Here is a 16,832-nt window from a genome sequence, read left to right on the forward strand (position 1 = left end):
AGACCAGTTCATATAAATCAATTATATCAGTACTGCTAGGTTAACTTGACGACAAGTGGCTATTAGGACATTCCACTTTTAAATATTTTTGTTGGATACCAAAAGGATTAAACATATTTAATAAGCCGACTTATTCAAAAACTTTTAATAATAATATTTTAAGTCTGTTAAGAAAACCCTATATTATTGTCTCGGCTAAAAATAAAAATATAACAGATTGCTCGAAACATACCACAAATAACATATATACAGAGATTAAATAAGGAAAAATAATCAGGCTTAATGCTGGTAAACATACTACCTTTCAGAGCCTACATATAACATAAGATCTAAAATAATACTATAAACCGGAATATTACGTATTATTGAAAAATATGTACCTAATAAACTAAGAGATACCATATACATCACTTTAATGAAATTCCAATTAGAGTTCCTGATACATATAAGGGCAACTATCCAACATCATACAAAGAAAACAAAAAGTTAAAACTCTATCTATCCCTTTTACAATTACATAACACCGACTATACAATTATACAAAAAACTAAATTATTTAATTTAAAATAATTATACATATATCATACATTTAATTTTTTAACTGTTAAGTGTGTTCCTCGTGATAAATGTATCCGCTCCAGACACTTCTTTTTTGTCATTTGCATTTTAAGCCACCCGACTTATACCGACTATCAGACGTACAATTCGCGAATGCACAATGTTAATCGTATAATACTTGTATTTCGTACAGTCTTATTTTAATAATTATAAAACGCAGTTTTAACGTACATCTTCAGAGGAAAAAAGGAAAGAGTAAAAATAAATTTATTAGAAATGTATTTGTAATGAAGACAATAACACTTACATCAATTCAGCAAAATTTTCACAAATAAATACTAGAAATTAAAACGATTTCAAAGTTCACAAAAAAATCGAGTTGAGGGCCTCCGGATGTATTAACTTCCGGTTGGAGGTATCAACTTACTACCACGAGTGTGATGCTCCAGTGGACACGGCGTACCACACCTGATGGAGTGCACCACGTCCCCAGGATATTCCCTGACGTTGACTATTGACGAGCGTCCTCAACACTATGCTCGGTAGTGAGACGTGCTGACTTCTGTTATACGCTCCTTCCGCAAAAGCTTTGCGACATAAAGTGGTAGGACGCCAACGAAGCCCGGGGAGTGAAAGAGAGGTTTCTATGTATCAGAAAGAAAATCCCCGACTTGGACGAAATGGGTACTTCTGGTTTTTAATGAGTAATTATGCATAGGAAATGTGAAAGAATGAATGAATTTTTTAATAGAAATGAATTAGTCAGATCACTCCCAAATGACAATTGTGCCGAAGAGCTTAAGTCAAAACTTCAATTCTATAAACAATTTATGGTAGGTACACAAGTTAATAGAGTCAAGTTGAGATAGAGAAATAAAGGGGGAAGACTGAGATATAATATAATCATTTATACGACAATCCTAAAATGATAATAATAAATATAAATAAGTACAGCCAAGCACTTATTGGAGCTCATTACTCACACAGCCATGATAGAGTTCTTCAAATCATACATCAAGCAGTAAGCTTCTCAGTATCTAAAGCCCACAAAGGAATGACGACAAACAAAGAACATCAACATTATAAAAAGGCTTAGGGGCTAATTCTAAAAGCAAACCCTGCTCAATACTACTCAATGATACTGCACTATTTACTATTATAATGAATATATGTGGAAAATACTATAAAATCCCAGAGGATGTGAGAATGTCGTCATCCGGACAAGACATTATTTTTTTCTGGGAAAATCAAACTACGAAACAAATAGTACTTGTAGAGCTTACTGTATCGTTGGAAACGAACGTATCTAAAGAACTCGAAATAAAAATGAATATATTTTACGACGTAATAAATGAGCTATCAAATAATAGTTAATTTTTATGCGGTTGAAGTAGGAGTGAGAGGTATACCCGAATAAAATAACTTGGACTGACGAGAAATTTTCAACAAAATTTGGCAAGGCAGGGTGGGCAACGCGGTTTTTTGGAATGCTAAGAAGTTCCTATGTACCGAATATAATGAGAATAATTGTACAGTGTTATAGATGTTCCCAAAAATAGGATTAAGTTATATTTTCGTAACATCAAATATGATATCATTGTCGCCTGACATTCAAAAACCTCAACTCCGCCACATATCTTAATACAGAGAAACCTCAACTATGACAATTCGGTAAGATTAACCTACCTACGGAACACTAGTGTTTGTGTATCAAGTTGATAACTGGATAGAAAATGGGTGATCTTATCTTGAGATATCATGGTACTTGCAATTAATGTTTATTTGGTCAAAGGTTGTTTGATTTTTACCTGATATAACCCCAAAAGTATTGTTTAAATGATGCAACAATTGTAAAACATAGCTTTTTAATAAGTGTAAGAATATAATGTTATTGAAGGAGGATTTTTACGAATTATCTATCAGGCTTCACCCTTGCATTTCTTCATTTAATAGCATTGATAAATGCGCCACCTGATGAAATGGTCACCTCTGCCCATAGACATTGGTGCCGTAAGAAATTTTAACCATTACTCCCATCGCCAATGCGCCACCTACCTTGGGAACGCATATGTTTCATCCCTTCTGCTTGTGTTACATTGGCTCACCCACTTCAATTCGGAACACAATGCTTAGTTTTGTTGCTTGGCGGTAGAATATATAATGACTGGGTGGTACCTATTCAAGGAGGCTTACAGAAAGCCTTACACCACCAAAAAAACTTACTTCTGATTTAAGAATCTAAATTTTAAAATCTTTTGAATATGAAAGCACTTAGTGCTGATTACTGCTATATGAACTTACGAGGTATTTGCCGAACATTGAAATATTATATTTTTTTCATCATCATATTCTGACGATGACGTATGTACAAAAGAACGTAAATATTCGTATCACGCTAATTTCATGAAACACGGTATGTTGCTTTTACATTTTTGCTACTTTTATTTTACGAAATTAAAATGTTCTCGACGAGTAATCAATACACTATCTCCATATCAAAAGACCTCATTAATGAAGTTTTGCACTCTACTAATAGTGACCCAACGCTGACAAAGGACTAGGCACATGTAATTAAGAAAATATAAAAACATGCTTTTAAGTAATTCATTATTATTTAGTTAAAGAAAAATAAAAGAACCGAGATGGTCCAGTGGTTAGAATGCGTGCATCTTAACCGATGATTTCGGGTTCAAACCCAGGCAGGCACCACTGAATTTTCATGTGCTTAAATTGTGTTTATAATTCATCTTGTGCTCTGCGGTGAAGGAAAACATCGTAAGGAAACCTGCATGTGTCTAATTTCAACGAAATATATAATCACATGTGTATTCCATCAACCCGCATTGAAGTAGCGTGGTGTAATATGCTCCAAATCATCTCCTCAAAGGGAGAGGAGGCCTTAGCTCAGCAGTGGGAAATTTACAGGCTGCTAATGTAAAGAAAAATATACAGCTCATGTTCAGTAGAACTCGTGTCTGCAGCAGAAGTTTCATGTTCGGTCGCCTCTCGTGTCATTTTTGCCCATCGTGCAGAATATTTGGACGATGTGTCAGTGTCTTAAAACAAATATACCGTTGTTATGATATATCAGATTGAAATTCAAGATGAATTATAAACTCTTAAGTAATAAGATGCTAAACATAAGACACAAATTCAATACATCGCATTCGTTCTTAAATAATAATCGTAACTAATTCGTGAACATTGAACATTGTAGTGAATTGAAAGAAGGTGATTGAAACTTATACCATTTGAAAGGTAATATCATTCATTTACTCAAATATAATTCGTAATTTAAATATAATTTTATATGGTGACACAGTTTCTAGTTATATTAATCGTGTTAAATTATTTAAAGACCGCTTGTAAGATTCGAATAAATTTTGATTTCATTTGCATTTTCCGTATTTCGTAAAATATAAAAATAATCAAAAACGTATTCCCACGCCCGGAGCTTCTCAGTTAGTAATAAATATGGTTTTAATTATTCTGAAGGTTTCATAAAATCAAAGGCGTTTTTAAATTGAAAATGAAATTGTTTCCTTTTCTTTTACTCGGTTGTATTGAATCCAATAAAGTATAAGTATTTGTTCTCTTTGACTGTGTATTCTATTTTCGAACACCAGCATCGAAATGTAGGAATCAACTTTATTGTGTCGTGAATACAATTAATGATTGGTTTTCTTAATAAACATGGAGGTGAAAATAATTAATCGTTTTTCATATAAGTTTTCTCTAACGTAAGAAATGTTATGTATTGTTAGTTATGTAACTGATTTTATTCTATTGATATTTCAAGTCTGCTTCTATAAAACTACCTCATTCCTTTTTATGGGCCATTGCTTCATACGTAGCCTTCCACAGATCTATCGAAGTACGCATTCAGACCTGCACTATTTATAAGACGCTGCGTTATGAAAGTTTGCTTTGAAAAAAATAATGAATTGATCAAGTAAAAGAACATAATTTTCATGATCTAAACGACCATTAAATATTAAAATAACAAATAATTAAAATAAAAATAGCAAATTACATCTTCTTATAAAGATAATTAAAAACGTTTAAGCGTCGATTTCTTAGGTAAAAGTAAAGTTACTCAAAGCTATTAATAAGATTTAAAACAAGCATCTTGTACGCGCGAGAGATAAGTGGACTATATAAAGATGAGTAAAACGGGGGTTGTTACCTCGAAACCCGGGCTCTTCGAAGACACTTTCTTCTTGGGAGCGCTCCCTCGGTCTACACAAACTTGAACGACGTAACCCAAGGGATGTGTGATGTTATTTGTAGGATAGGAGAAAGATAAAAGTTCGTTACACAAGCTAACTTTTAAGAGCGGCCCACTTACGTTACATACAAGAAGGGAAGTACGTCATACGGCAATATCATACCATGGGCAAATATCAACGTTTCAATTGATGCAATATTCCTAAATACGCTACACATCTATATACAAAATTTCGTCTCAATGCTTTAGATCGTTAAAGTGTTCCTTCGTCTGGAGCCAATCCTGGGTGAATAATAAGCCAATTCAATTGCATTGTCATCGACATTAAATTAGGTACTATGTAAAATTTAAACTTCACAGAATAAGATGTGATTCTAATTTGTCCTTAAAATATTATGATCAAAAATATACTACGTGAGGCTAATCGTTGTAAGCCGATAAGTGAAGTATTATTTTCATTTAAATTTTCAGTGCAACTAGAATATCCAAATATTTAATAAAACTTTATATGAATTGAATGGCCTCTAGATCAAAAATATGGTGTACGTTCGATAGACCACACCTAGTAGTTAGTTATAGCATTGGCTATTTCGTTAATCAAAAGTCAACATGAATGAAACAGATGCAAAATAAAATGGCATCGTTTTTTTTTTTTACAATAACTGTACATGGAAAATATATCCAAACCTGTCCGAGAGCAATTTTTTTTAAATCTCTGACACGCTTTATACGCGCTTTGAATGTATGTGTCTAACAAAGTCAGTATGTTATACATATATTTCGATTTCAAGCATTTCGGTATATAATAATGATGTATATTTTAATTTATTTTAATATTTTGGTACCGTCTAGCTGATTAATATATTCATTAACATAAGAATTGATAACATTAAGTGCTTAAATATATATATACAAATATGAATTAAAAATAGTTACTGTATAAATCTTGACCGCATGGAATGGTGGCAAGAATGCTAGCAGCATTTCCCCGTTGAATCGTAATTCCGATCCTCTGGGCTAAAAACGAATCAGCCCTCCTGTCCACAGTGGAGGCAATAAGGCGATGTGTTATACTTTTGATGAAGCCTTTTGCACCATTACTCCAAGGGCCAAGTGTTTCGACAGCAAATTAAATCTCGGCTCTTTTGGATTCTACCATGGCTCCTTAATGAGCTAAATGTTAATCCCTTATGTTTGGACTCATTTGTTCTACGAGCTCTTACATAACACTGATAATAACCTGCTGAAGGTACTGTAATTGAGTTAGGTTTGCATGTTTATATCAGAATAATAATTATAGGTGATATTTTAATTAAGGAAAGCTTGACAGTTTATTTAGTAAAAATTATAATAATGATATTTATATAAATATAATAATTTAATGTTGCTCGTGCACTTGGTGCCTTAACTCTTTTTTAGTCTGTATGTGATCTTATTTAATTTATATATGAAACTCTTGTTTCTAGTAAGCTTGGTTTATTATTTTCTTTGAAACCTACAATGATTGATGATATAATGTAAGATTGGATTGTTAGTTATTAAAGCAATTAACACGACATTAAATATAGTTTAACCATTGAAACCATTGAAAGATGACAAAGGTCATTATTTTAGAACACTTTAATTTTTTTTTTTTGTAGTGTATCCACATTCAGCTAAAAATAGTCTAGAAAGCTAAAATTTAGTCAAAAGGTTTATTTGATAATGTAAATAAAAATGTATACAATAAATTTCAACTAATTTATAATAAGTATACTAAATAGTCCAACTAAGTAGAAATCTCTGTCCATATTTATTGGTATATAAATTAAAATTCTTTGTCTCTTATACATGTATAAACCACACTGGCTCACTAACACCTAAATAGAAACAACAATACTTTGTGTTGCTGTGTTTGGCAGTAGAATGACTGATGAATTAGTAACTACAGAGTCGGGCTTGCACTATTAAGTACGTTCAATAGGCAAGAGCTAGACAAACTTTTGTTTAATTAATAGCTAGGTTTAATAATCAATTCAAATTAATCTTGTAAATCAATATTAACGGATCATTTAAACATAAGGTCTTTGTTCCAGGTCGAAATGCTTTACCAGCGCTATTTTCTGCGCATGAACCAAACGAATATGACTCATCTACTCGGACTATTGCTGTTGGTCGCCGTTGGGCTGATCTCCGTACAAATAAAGACACTACTCTTGGCACATAATTACCTTAATGGTCTCCTACCGCCAAACAATTTCCTACTGGACTCGGAATCTTACAGGTACACTAATATTTTTTTGTTTTGATGGATATAATTTTCGTTGTATTGTTTCTTTAATTGTACACAAATTTAAGTTTTAATCAACCACAAAAGCAATCGATCACTTAATTTTGCTATAACATTACTGGTAGCTATATTATCTCGAGATATGAATTAATAAAAAAACCTATGTACTTTCTTAGCAATATTAGTATGGATAGCAGCAGTTTTTATACTTTAATTATTGTTAATGTATTTCATTATTTCAATAATAATTATTTGGATCTGATTTTTAGATTGCCGACGTTCTCGACAATGAGCTACTACGAACTCTCGGATCTAAACTCTACCAAATTTAAGCGAGCCTACTACGAGAAGGAGCGTGTGGCTCACATTATTAATACGATTACCCTCGGAATTGTCTCTCTTGTTTATACATGTAAGTATTATCTATTAAACGATTGGTTGGAATAAAATAACCCTTTTTAAGATTAAGAGCATGAAAAAGGATAGCAGTAATCCTATTTGTCTATATTATATTTATTAATCTAATTATAAACATGAAGTAAAAATTTGTAGTAGATGTATACACTCATATATATATGTATATGCTCATAAAATTACTAACTTGAACAATTATTATACTGTTTACATTACTACCCTCGAAAATAATATCAAATGCTGAAGGGCATATAATAAAGTTTATTGAAAAAAAACATTATTTAATTATAGCATCGGAGGATCTTTCAAAATGGCGCCACAGTGAATCACGTATTCAACATGCATTTGAATCTGTGGAATATAAAATTTCAATAATTCTAAATTCAAAAGTGTTTTCACTGTTAAGTATCGGATTGTTGAAAACATAAGACCAAAATTGTAAACAAAAAAAGATATTCACATTTGGAGTAGGACAGATATCACAAGCTGTCCATCGAAGCGTGTCTGATATAGAGCCTATCACACACTCACCGCGTACCTATTTTCAGTTTGATGTTCGATTTAACTTACAAAAAGATATCATTTTGGATAACGGTAAACGTATCTATTTAAGGAACAGAGAAATTTAATTATTCGTTTGAAATATTTTGTCCTGAATGGAAAGATCATTTTAATTTATAAGCTTTATATACGACATTATATAGATTTGAAATATATATTTTTAAACCTAGGTCAATGAATATCCTATTATGGAATATTAAGTTATTTTTTTATTATTATTAAATAATACTTTTTTATTGTAAAAAGAAACTAATTTATTGTAAAAGGTAACTAACACGATATTTTCAAAAAGGTATTTTTGGAGGATTATTATCTGGTATATCTGTTTTAATAAATTAGGTATTTTAGGATTTAGATAGTTTACAAAAAATTGTCTTTAAAACAATGTCGTTGTATAAACAACATCGTTTTAATGAATACATGTGTTCGTTCTTTCAAAGGAAATAGTATAATTATACGCTCGAATTATATACTATTTAATAAACATGTAATATCTACTCCGAATATGTGATACATTATATTTCTATCTTATGAATATCGCAAAATTAAAAGCACATAATGAAAAAGCTATCTCAGATTCTACATCAAAATTCCAATCTACGCACTTTTCTTGCTTAAGTGGCTAACGAGAGCTTCATTTGACATTAGATCGAGTTTCGATTTTCGAGAGACAATATGTTATGATTAAGACGGTATTATATATATATATATATATATATATATATATATATATATATGTAAACATAAAATATCATAAATGTACGTTTGTGAAACAAATTTATATTCTTTACTTAGGTAAATTATAATTTTTGAAATGTGTTAACAATTGTATGAGATATTGAACTTCATTTGATATTAATAAAAGTAAAGTAATCGTCCCCCTGCTGGGACGTAGGCCTCCATTTAAGAAGAAGGGCTTTATTAACGCACGCTGCCCTAGTTACGATGGATTCACATGTGGTAGAATTTTACCCGACTCGTACAGTAACGAATTATAATTTAATTATAAAAGCTTGTTCAGATTTAGAGTCAATCTTTGGTTAAGATTTGCATGTTTCAATTTATTGGTCCAACTCGTTTATTTTATATAAACGAGGCGTGATATCATGTTTACATATGAAGTGAATGTGTAACAAAACTTTTTGTTTAGGTTTATTGGCTTGCTTGAGCCGACCAGCTATAAACGAGATTTACCTGTTGACGATATCATATGTCGTACTCGTCACATTTCTGCTGATCGAGTTCGCATTCGCTGGAACTTCAGTCCTAAGGTATTGTAAAAAAAATATCGTTTTATCGTTTATTGTGAAAGGAAGTTTAATTACTTTTCTTTTTAAATGTACACTCTTGTCAATTCAACTTTTATTTTAGTACATATTTTATCTCAACTGTTTTTATTTTCTACCTGGATATTTCCACGCATTCTTTCTCAATCGATTATTTATAGTGTTCTGCAAAAAAAAAACAATGACGTTAAATTTCTGCACAAAATATATGTTTAGACAAAACTTAATTTACTTCATGACATGTATGACCGCCCAACAGGAGAAATAAAAGATGCAGACATTTTCTACATTAAGCCCGCATTAATGTTAAAAAGTCATACATAAACGTGTAACGTCGCTTTCTTGGGAATAAAAGAGGAGAAACAATTATCACACGACGACATTTTACACGTTGTTGTGTGCGTAATTGTGGTGTAACTTCAAAGAGAGGAAATGTCATTCCGCAAAAAGCCATAATGGAGCGTCTGATGTCGTAGACTTTTTCTATTATAGTCACTAATTATTTTCTATGTATCCTATATTTCCAATTTTCACAGGATACAATAATCATTTTTCTTCAACATTTAAACAAAGATCTTTTAAACAGCCTTTATTTAATTATATGGTTTTTTTTTACATCAAATAGGTCACAACTGGCTAAAGGCATTGGGACGTATGAAATATAAACTATTCCTTATAACGCTAGTGCGTCACCAACCTTGGGAACTAAGATGTTATGTCCTTTGTGCCTGTAGTTACACTGGCTCATTCAACCTTCAAATCGGAACACAACAAATAATTAGTATTGTTGTTTGACGGTACAATGTATGATGAGTGAGTTGTTGAGTTAATTCAGATATTGTACGAAACAATATATGTAAAACATTTCGAAGTGATTTTAAACCGTCTCTCAAAGTTTGTAAATTTAATTTAAGCCGACTACTCTATGAAGGTTTGCCAGAATTTGTTCCGTATTTTGCACAATTGTAATGATGTTATTAAATACGAGTAAGTAACTTTTGGGTCTGGCGCTGATTCCTTTCCTGATGTAAAAGTGGCTTTAGATTATTTTATTGTTCAGTTGCGTAAGAATACATTTTTTACATTTTTTTTTTATACATGGTATATTTTATTTTATGCAGACTCAAGTCAGGCCGATCTAATAGCAAATCAACGACCTGAACGCCTTCTAGCCAACCGCTGGAAAAATAAAATAGAGACTCTTTGTAGGAGGAAATTGTCGGTCTCAATTTTATTACATAAGAAATAAAGTAGGACAATATTTTATACTTCATGGATAAATAATCCGTTTTTAAGAACATATTGACAAAATAAAGGTGGATTCAGTTTATCAATCAAAATTAACTTCATACTGCTGATAATGTATGTCTCAACATCTGAATATTATTATATCAGTAGTAAATATTCCACCTGTTTTTGATATGTAGAATATTATTTTATTATTATCTAATCAATTTCGCCGAACTTTTAGTATCCGTTAACTTTTCGACATTAGTGAACAAAAATTAACCTTTCGCTAAGGTCCCTATAGGTACATATATAATGGATTGATTAAATGTGCTCATAAATCAAAAGAATTAAAATCCGTTTGTGAATAAATTAGTAAACAGAATTCGAAATTTAAATATCATTTGTAGTAAAGAAGAGAGTACAAGTATAGTTTTTACAAGCTAACGAAAACCCCTTTATTATTCTATTTCTTTTGTCTCGCGTTACAAAAAATTGCTACAACAAATGTCTTGATTTTTAAACGACATTACTTATAGTGACTCAGTATTAGTCCATCGTGTCTTAATAACACAGGGCTCAATAAAAGCTATTATTGGGCCCAAGAGTCCCTCTTATATAATTAAGAGAAACCATGAAATAATTATAATTTAGTGACAATTTTGTCTTGAGGCGGGGGTGCCTCATGACAAAATGTGGCGGGTGAATATTTTTTTTAAAGAACGATCTTTCAAAATAAAAAAAAAAACGATCTTTCGAAATGCCTTACAAACTGTCAATTTACAGCTAATAAAAAAAAAAAAAAAACAAAATAAAAAATATCATAGATATTTTTTAAAATGTGAATGTTTCGGCAAACATAAGCAAATTTTCATACTTTATGACTATTGTCAGAGCGATAATAAAACTGCTGTCCACGTATTTTAAATATATTTTTACCATTCCACTCTTTTCATTCTATCATTTGTTCATGAATGTGCAAAATTATGTTATGAAATAATAAAACAAGACAAGTTTACAGAGACCGCCTTTCCTCATTTCTACATATTCTTTGTTATCATAATTATGAGAAAAAAGATTCATGTTATGTTTTAATTTAAATGTATGTTTAATGTGACTTCTTTTTTTATTTGCCATCCCTAGATCTTTGGACTTGAGCTGCGGCACTTGTGCCTTGTTTACGTATGTGACGTATGCGACCCTACCGGTTAGACTACACGAGGCAACGGTGGGTGGTCTTGCACTCGCCGCTGTCAATATTGGAGCACAGATTATTATGAACAAGGCGACGGATGTGCAGGTAAAGGAGATCGATTACAAGAAACATCAAATCACCCTTTATTTACTTACTGTGTTTCACAATATTTTTATATCTATAATAATGTTACGAATGTGAAAGTAACTTTGTTTGTTACCTCTTCGCGCTTAGACCAATGAATTGATTTAGGTTAAATTCGGTATGGAGATAATTTGAGTCGCGGGGAAGGACATGAACTATTTGATCGATTCACCCCCTAAAGGGGCTAAACGGAAGGTTTGTGAGCTATAGGTAGAAATTTCGCGTGGGTAGAGCCGCAGGTTCAATTTCGGATTTTTTAGTAAAATTCAACATCATCACCCGTATTTAAAGTAAAGTTTTAAGATCGTGTCAATTACAAAGTTTCCCATCTTGCAATAAAGATGAAACGTATGTATGCGAGGGGAAAAATAATGGTGCTACCTCCTAGTGGGCTATTCTCTATACTTTCAGATTGTTGATTACGCTTTATTCTGTTATGTTTACATTTAATAAAAGAAAACTCTATTTCTATTACAGCCAATCATCCGTTAACTGCATACGTTACAAAACTTCCGTGTAATAGCTATTTAAATGAGTTTTTGCGGTGCCGTGCGCAAGATATTAATCATGATGACATTCTACACTTGAAAGATATAGAAAATAATTGTATATGGTTTTTAACAGATAAAAAATAGACCTTAGCATTCATTGAATGTATATCTTATAAAGGTCCATAATATTATAATGAGAAAAAATATCTTGTGTGATTTAAGAACAGAATAAATCACCGTCTTTTTTTGTATAGATTTTCTGCAGTCTGGTTACTCTAGTCGCCTGCAACGTGGCTGGAATCATGACTCACCATCCCCGCGAGCTCGCACAGCGTCGCGCATTCTTGGAGACCAGGGATTGCGTTGAAGCGCGCCTCGTAACACAGAGAGAAAATCAACAACAGGTAAACTAACAATTAAACACAATGCAACCCGTAAATATCACACTTTTGTGACATACTTTCATTCGAGTTAAAAAGCATTCAATAGCACAATGCTTATTTCATTGCTCGATGAATTACATAATTTTATAATCACAAATATTATAACAAAACAACAAAAATACGTACTATCTCGTCACTAAGAATTCAAACTGTGGTCATCGAATAAAAAAATCACTTAATTTTTATAAGGTATGCTATTTTTGCTCTAAATAAATTTTAAGTATTATAAATATTTTTCTTCAAAATTCTTAAACCAAAGTCGGTCCAACATAAGCCCAACCTTTAGGCTGTACACGTGTTGTCATCCGACGAAATCTGATCAAAGATGTCCCACGGAGTTCTGCTATGCTTTTATATTTTAACAATGACTATGTATTCTCTCGCTCAATGAATTTACAATAAAATGTTACCATCTTATCGTGTATAATAGTTCTTTTGTTATTAATTCGTTCTTATTTATTTTTAATATATGACATACATTTTGGCAAATGATTTGTATTTTTTTTAGCATTAGCAGCCTGTAAATTTTCCCACTGCTGTGCTAAAGGCCTCCTCTCCCTTTGAGGAGAAGGTTTGGAGCATAATTCACCACGCTGCTCCAATTTCGTTGAAATTAGACACATGCAGGTTTCCTCACGATGTTTTCCTTTACCGCCGAGCACGAGATGTATTATAAACACAAATTAAGCACATGAAAATTCTGTGGTGCCTGCTTGGGTTTGAACCCGAAATCATCGGTTAAGATGCACGCTTTCTAACCACTGGGCCATCTCGGCTCAAATTAATTGTACACAAATTAATGAACAATAATGATTTTTAGGATAAATTCCATAATTATTATCTTATGTCAAATTTAATATTTAAAATATGGACTATCAATATAATTGCCGAAGGTATTATAATGTTGCGTTGAAAGATGTCATGTAGATAAAATAAGGCAAGCTTTACTTCGATTTCTACCTACTTTATTATTTATTTCGCTCACAGTTGAATGTTGATGAATATGCAGCTTTACCAAACCATAATTCGATTAATTGTCGAATAACCATCCAATTAAAAGAGAATGTGGGTATGATGTTTAATCTTGACAGAGTAAATCGTTTTGGTCATGAAAATGTTGAATTGAATACGTCAAATTTACCTCACAGCCCCTTATACATATTCATCATTGGACCTTAATTATTATTTGATTTAATTATTATTTTATGTATCAGTCGTTTATTGTAATTACATTTTGTTGTTTTTTTTTTATGATATCGGTAGTCGGATGGGCAAATGGGCCCACTGATGTTAAATGATCACCACCGCTCATAGACAATGGCGTTGTAAGAAATATTAACCATTCCTCACATCACCAATGCACCACCAACTTTGGGAATTAAGATGATACGTCCCTTGTGCCTGTAGTTCACTCGCCCTTCAAACTGGAACACAACAATACTGTTGTACTGCTCTGTATGAGTATTGCTGTTTGGCGGTAGAATATCTGATGAGTGGGTGATACCTACCCAGACGGGATTGCACAAAGCCCTACCACCAAGTGTCCTTATTTTTTTTTCATAAATATTGAAACCGTATACAGTAGCTTACATATAAAGCTAACAACCATTCCTCACGGAACCACGAAGCAAGAAATCGTTAGACGTTACGTCTCTATCTATAGACCATTCCAATTCGGATGCAGAATATTGATGTTTGGTTTGAGATATTTCTAAATGAATCCTTGAAATCCTCGATAACGAATTGGAAATCTAGTACGAATTTGATTGTTTTTGCTGGACCAGTAGTAATTGAAGTTTTGTTAATACTGTTCGATACAAAAAAATAGAAAAATCAGCTTGCGTTACGGTGTAACATTACATTTAAAAAAAATGTGCCGTTAGTTTTGATTGTGGAATCAAATAATTTTGCAAAAGTAAAAAGAAAATTTCTTCTATCAATTAATATTTGAGACATAATATTTAATATTATGTCTCAAATATTAATTGATACATGTCTACTATATATATCTATATATTATCTAATATTGAGATGATATCGTTTGTCTATTTCAAAATCGCCTGCTAGAAACATTTAAGTTGTTTGTATTATTTTGGTACTGAATGAGAGCACGTTTCCAGATTATAATAATTTCTAATTAAATTTACATTGAGCTTATTATAAAAGTGTTTTTACAGGATGATAAAATGATTAAAATAATAAAAATATAGTTTTAGGATCAATAATTTTGTTTAGACTGCAAATCTTACAAATGAGGAGGCTTAATATTATTACATTACATTACATTAAAAGCCTGTAAAATTCCTACTGCAGAGCTAAGGCCTCCTCTCCCTTTGAGGAGAAGATTTGGAGCATATTCCACCACGCTGCTACAATGCGGGTTGGTGGATACACATGTAGCAGAATTTCGTTGAAATTAGTCTAATGCAGGTTTCCTCACGATGTTTTCCTTCACCGCCGCGCACGAGATGAATTATAAACAAAAATTAAGCACATGAAAATTCAGTGATGCACAATCATCGGTTAAGATGCACGCGTTCTAACTACTGGGCCATCTCGGTTACATAAATGCCTTAAGAAATGATAACGCGCCATCGATAGGTACATGTTTTAGTAATATTTGGATCATTTATGGTACGTAAGGAGATGGAGAGTAAAATTTGCCCAAATGGCAGATGTTGTTAAAAGTGATAATAGTGCCTTAAGCAACATTATGTTCCGCACCCATGATGAAACACATCATGGGTGCGTTGTATTTTCAATTCATCTTGACAGCGCATCGAATTGACACAAAGTGTGCTTTTATTTATTCGTGTCCACTTATGACGCTGATTTTTAGATTCCATAAAAAAATACAAGTTACGAACAGGCAGATATCCGTTGTTCCGACATTTTTTTATGATATATAAAAATTCTATATTGCTACATGAAATGAACGCTTGAAAGAATCGTTCGATTAATGAAATTTTGGAAGAACACAGATCTCACCTGCCGTGGTCATTGGTAGATTATTGATTTTGTTTTTGTAAAAAAAACAATCACGTCATTCATTAAGTAAATAATTATACATCTTGTAATATCACTTGCAATCTTTTAATTCACATTTTGAGAAATAAGGCAAGCCCATAATAATGATCATCCGTTAATGCTGGATATCTACTTAATAAATTTCCTAAATTCCCAAGTTGATTTCGACTGCCTCAAGAGATGAGGACATGAGCAAATGATTTAGTGTCTCTTTTTATACAACTTTAGAGCTCTGTAACTTATGTATTTACGTAATGACACAAGATACTTTGACTAATTGAACATAATTTTTATTGATTATCAAAATTCTCACCAGCTCCTCGATTATATGTTTTCAATTCGTGACAGTGATAAAACCATTACGTTCTATAATTATAAGGCATTTTATCACAGTTAAGAATAGTCTGCCTTGACGTCGCATGCACATCATCAAATTGTCATACATGTGAGGATTTCCGTCATTTGCGAATATCGAATTATCTTTGCGTCTCCCGAGCTTGAATGGCAGATGCAAGCGATTAGGTTCTTGTTAATGCCAAATCTGAAACTATTCTCGTTGACATACGTATATAATACATGTCTGTATAGTTATGACTAACTCAATTGAAATGAAAATCAATTTGCAATAACGAGTATAGTGTATACCTAATAAAACCTATTCCTGTTAAATCTACTGTATCTGTGGCAGATAAACAATTTCTCATTAGTAGTTATCCTGCTGAATTATCTATCCAATTTGTTATTATTTAAATCGTCTTTCATTTCGAACGTAATATTTACGCTCTATTTGCGTTTCGCCGACTCACATAAGATATTTAGTCTGTCGAAACCATTTTTTGATTACGCTTATTCATACACCTGTATTTAAGGACTTCTTTTATAATAATGACATGAATTATCAATACGATATACTTATTAAATGAATTATAAATTATTATATAAATTATTATATTAGAGCCGAGATGGCCTAGTGGTTAGAACGCGTGCAT

The 16,832-nt window shown here is 32.0% G+C and overlaps 1 protein-coding gene across 1 annotated transcript in view; it reads left to right on the forward strand.

The window, feature by feature from the left end:
* Window positions 1-16,832, forward strand: part of LOC125076053 (adenylate cyclase type 6) — a 186,571-nt gene that overhangs the window by 137,966 nt on the left and 31,773 nt on the right. The window contains exons 6-10 of the mRNA XM_047687992.1: window positions 6,862-7,049; window positions 7,325-7,467; window positions 9,181-9,301; window positions 11,687-11,843; window positions 12,628-12,777. Coding sequence (XP_047543948.1) covers window positions 6,862-7,049; window positions 7,325-7,467; window positions 9,181-9,301; window positions 11,687-11,843; window positions 12,628-12,777 — 759 coding nt within the window. The remainder of the gene's footprint in view (window positions 1-6,861; window positions 7,050-7,324; window positions 7,468-9,180; window positions 9,302-11,686; window positions 11,844-12,627; window positions 12,778-16,832) is intronic.

This window comes from Vanessa atalanta, chromosome Z (genome assembly GCF_905147765.1).
Source record: "Vanessa atalanta chromosome Z, ilVanAtal1.2, whole genome shotgun sequence".
Taxonomy (NCBI): Eukaryota; Metazoa; Arthropoda; class Insecta; order Lepidoptera; family Nymphalidae; genus Vanessa; species Vanessa atalanta.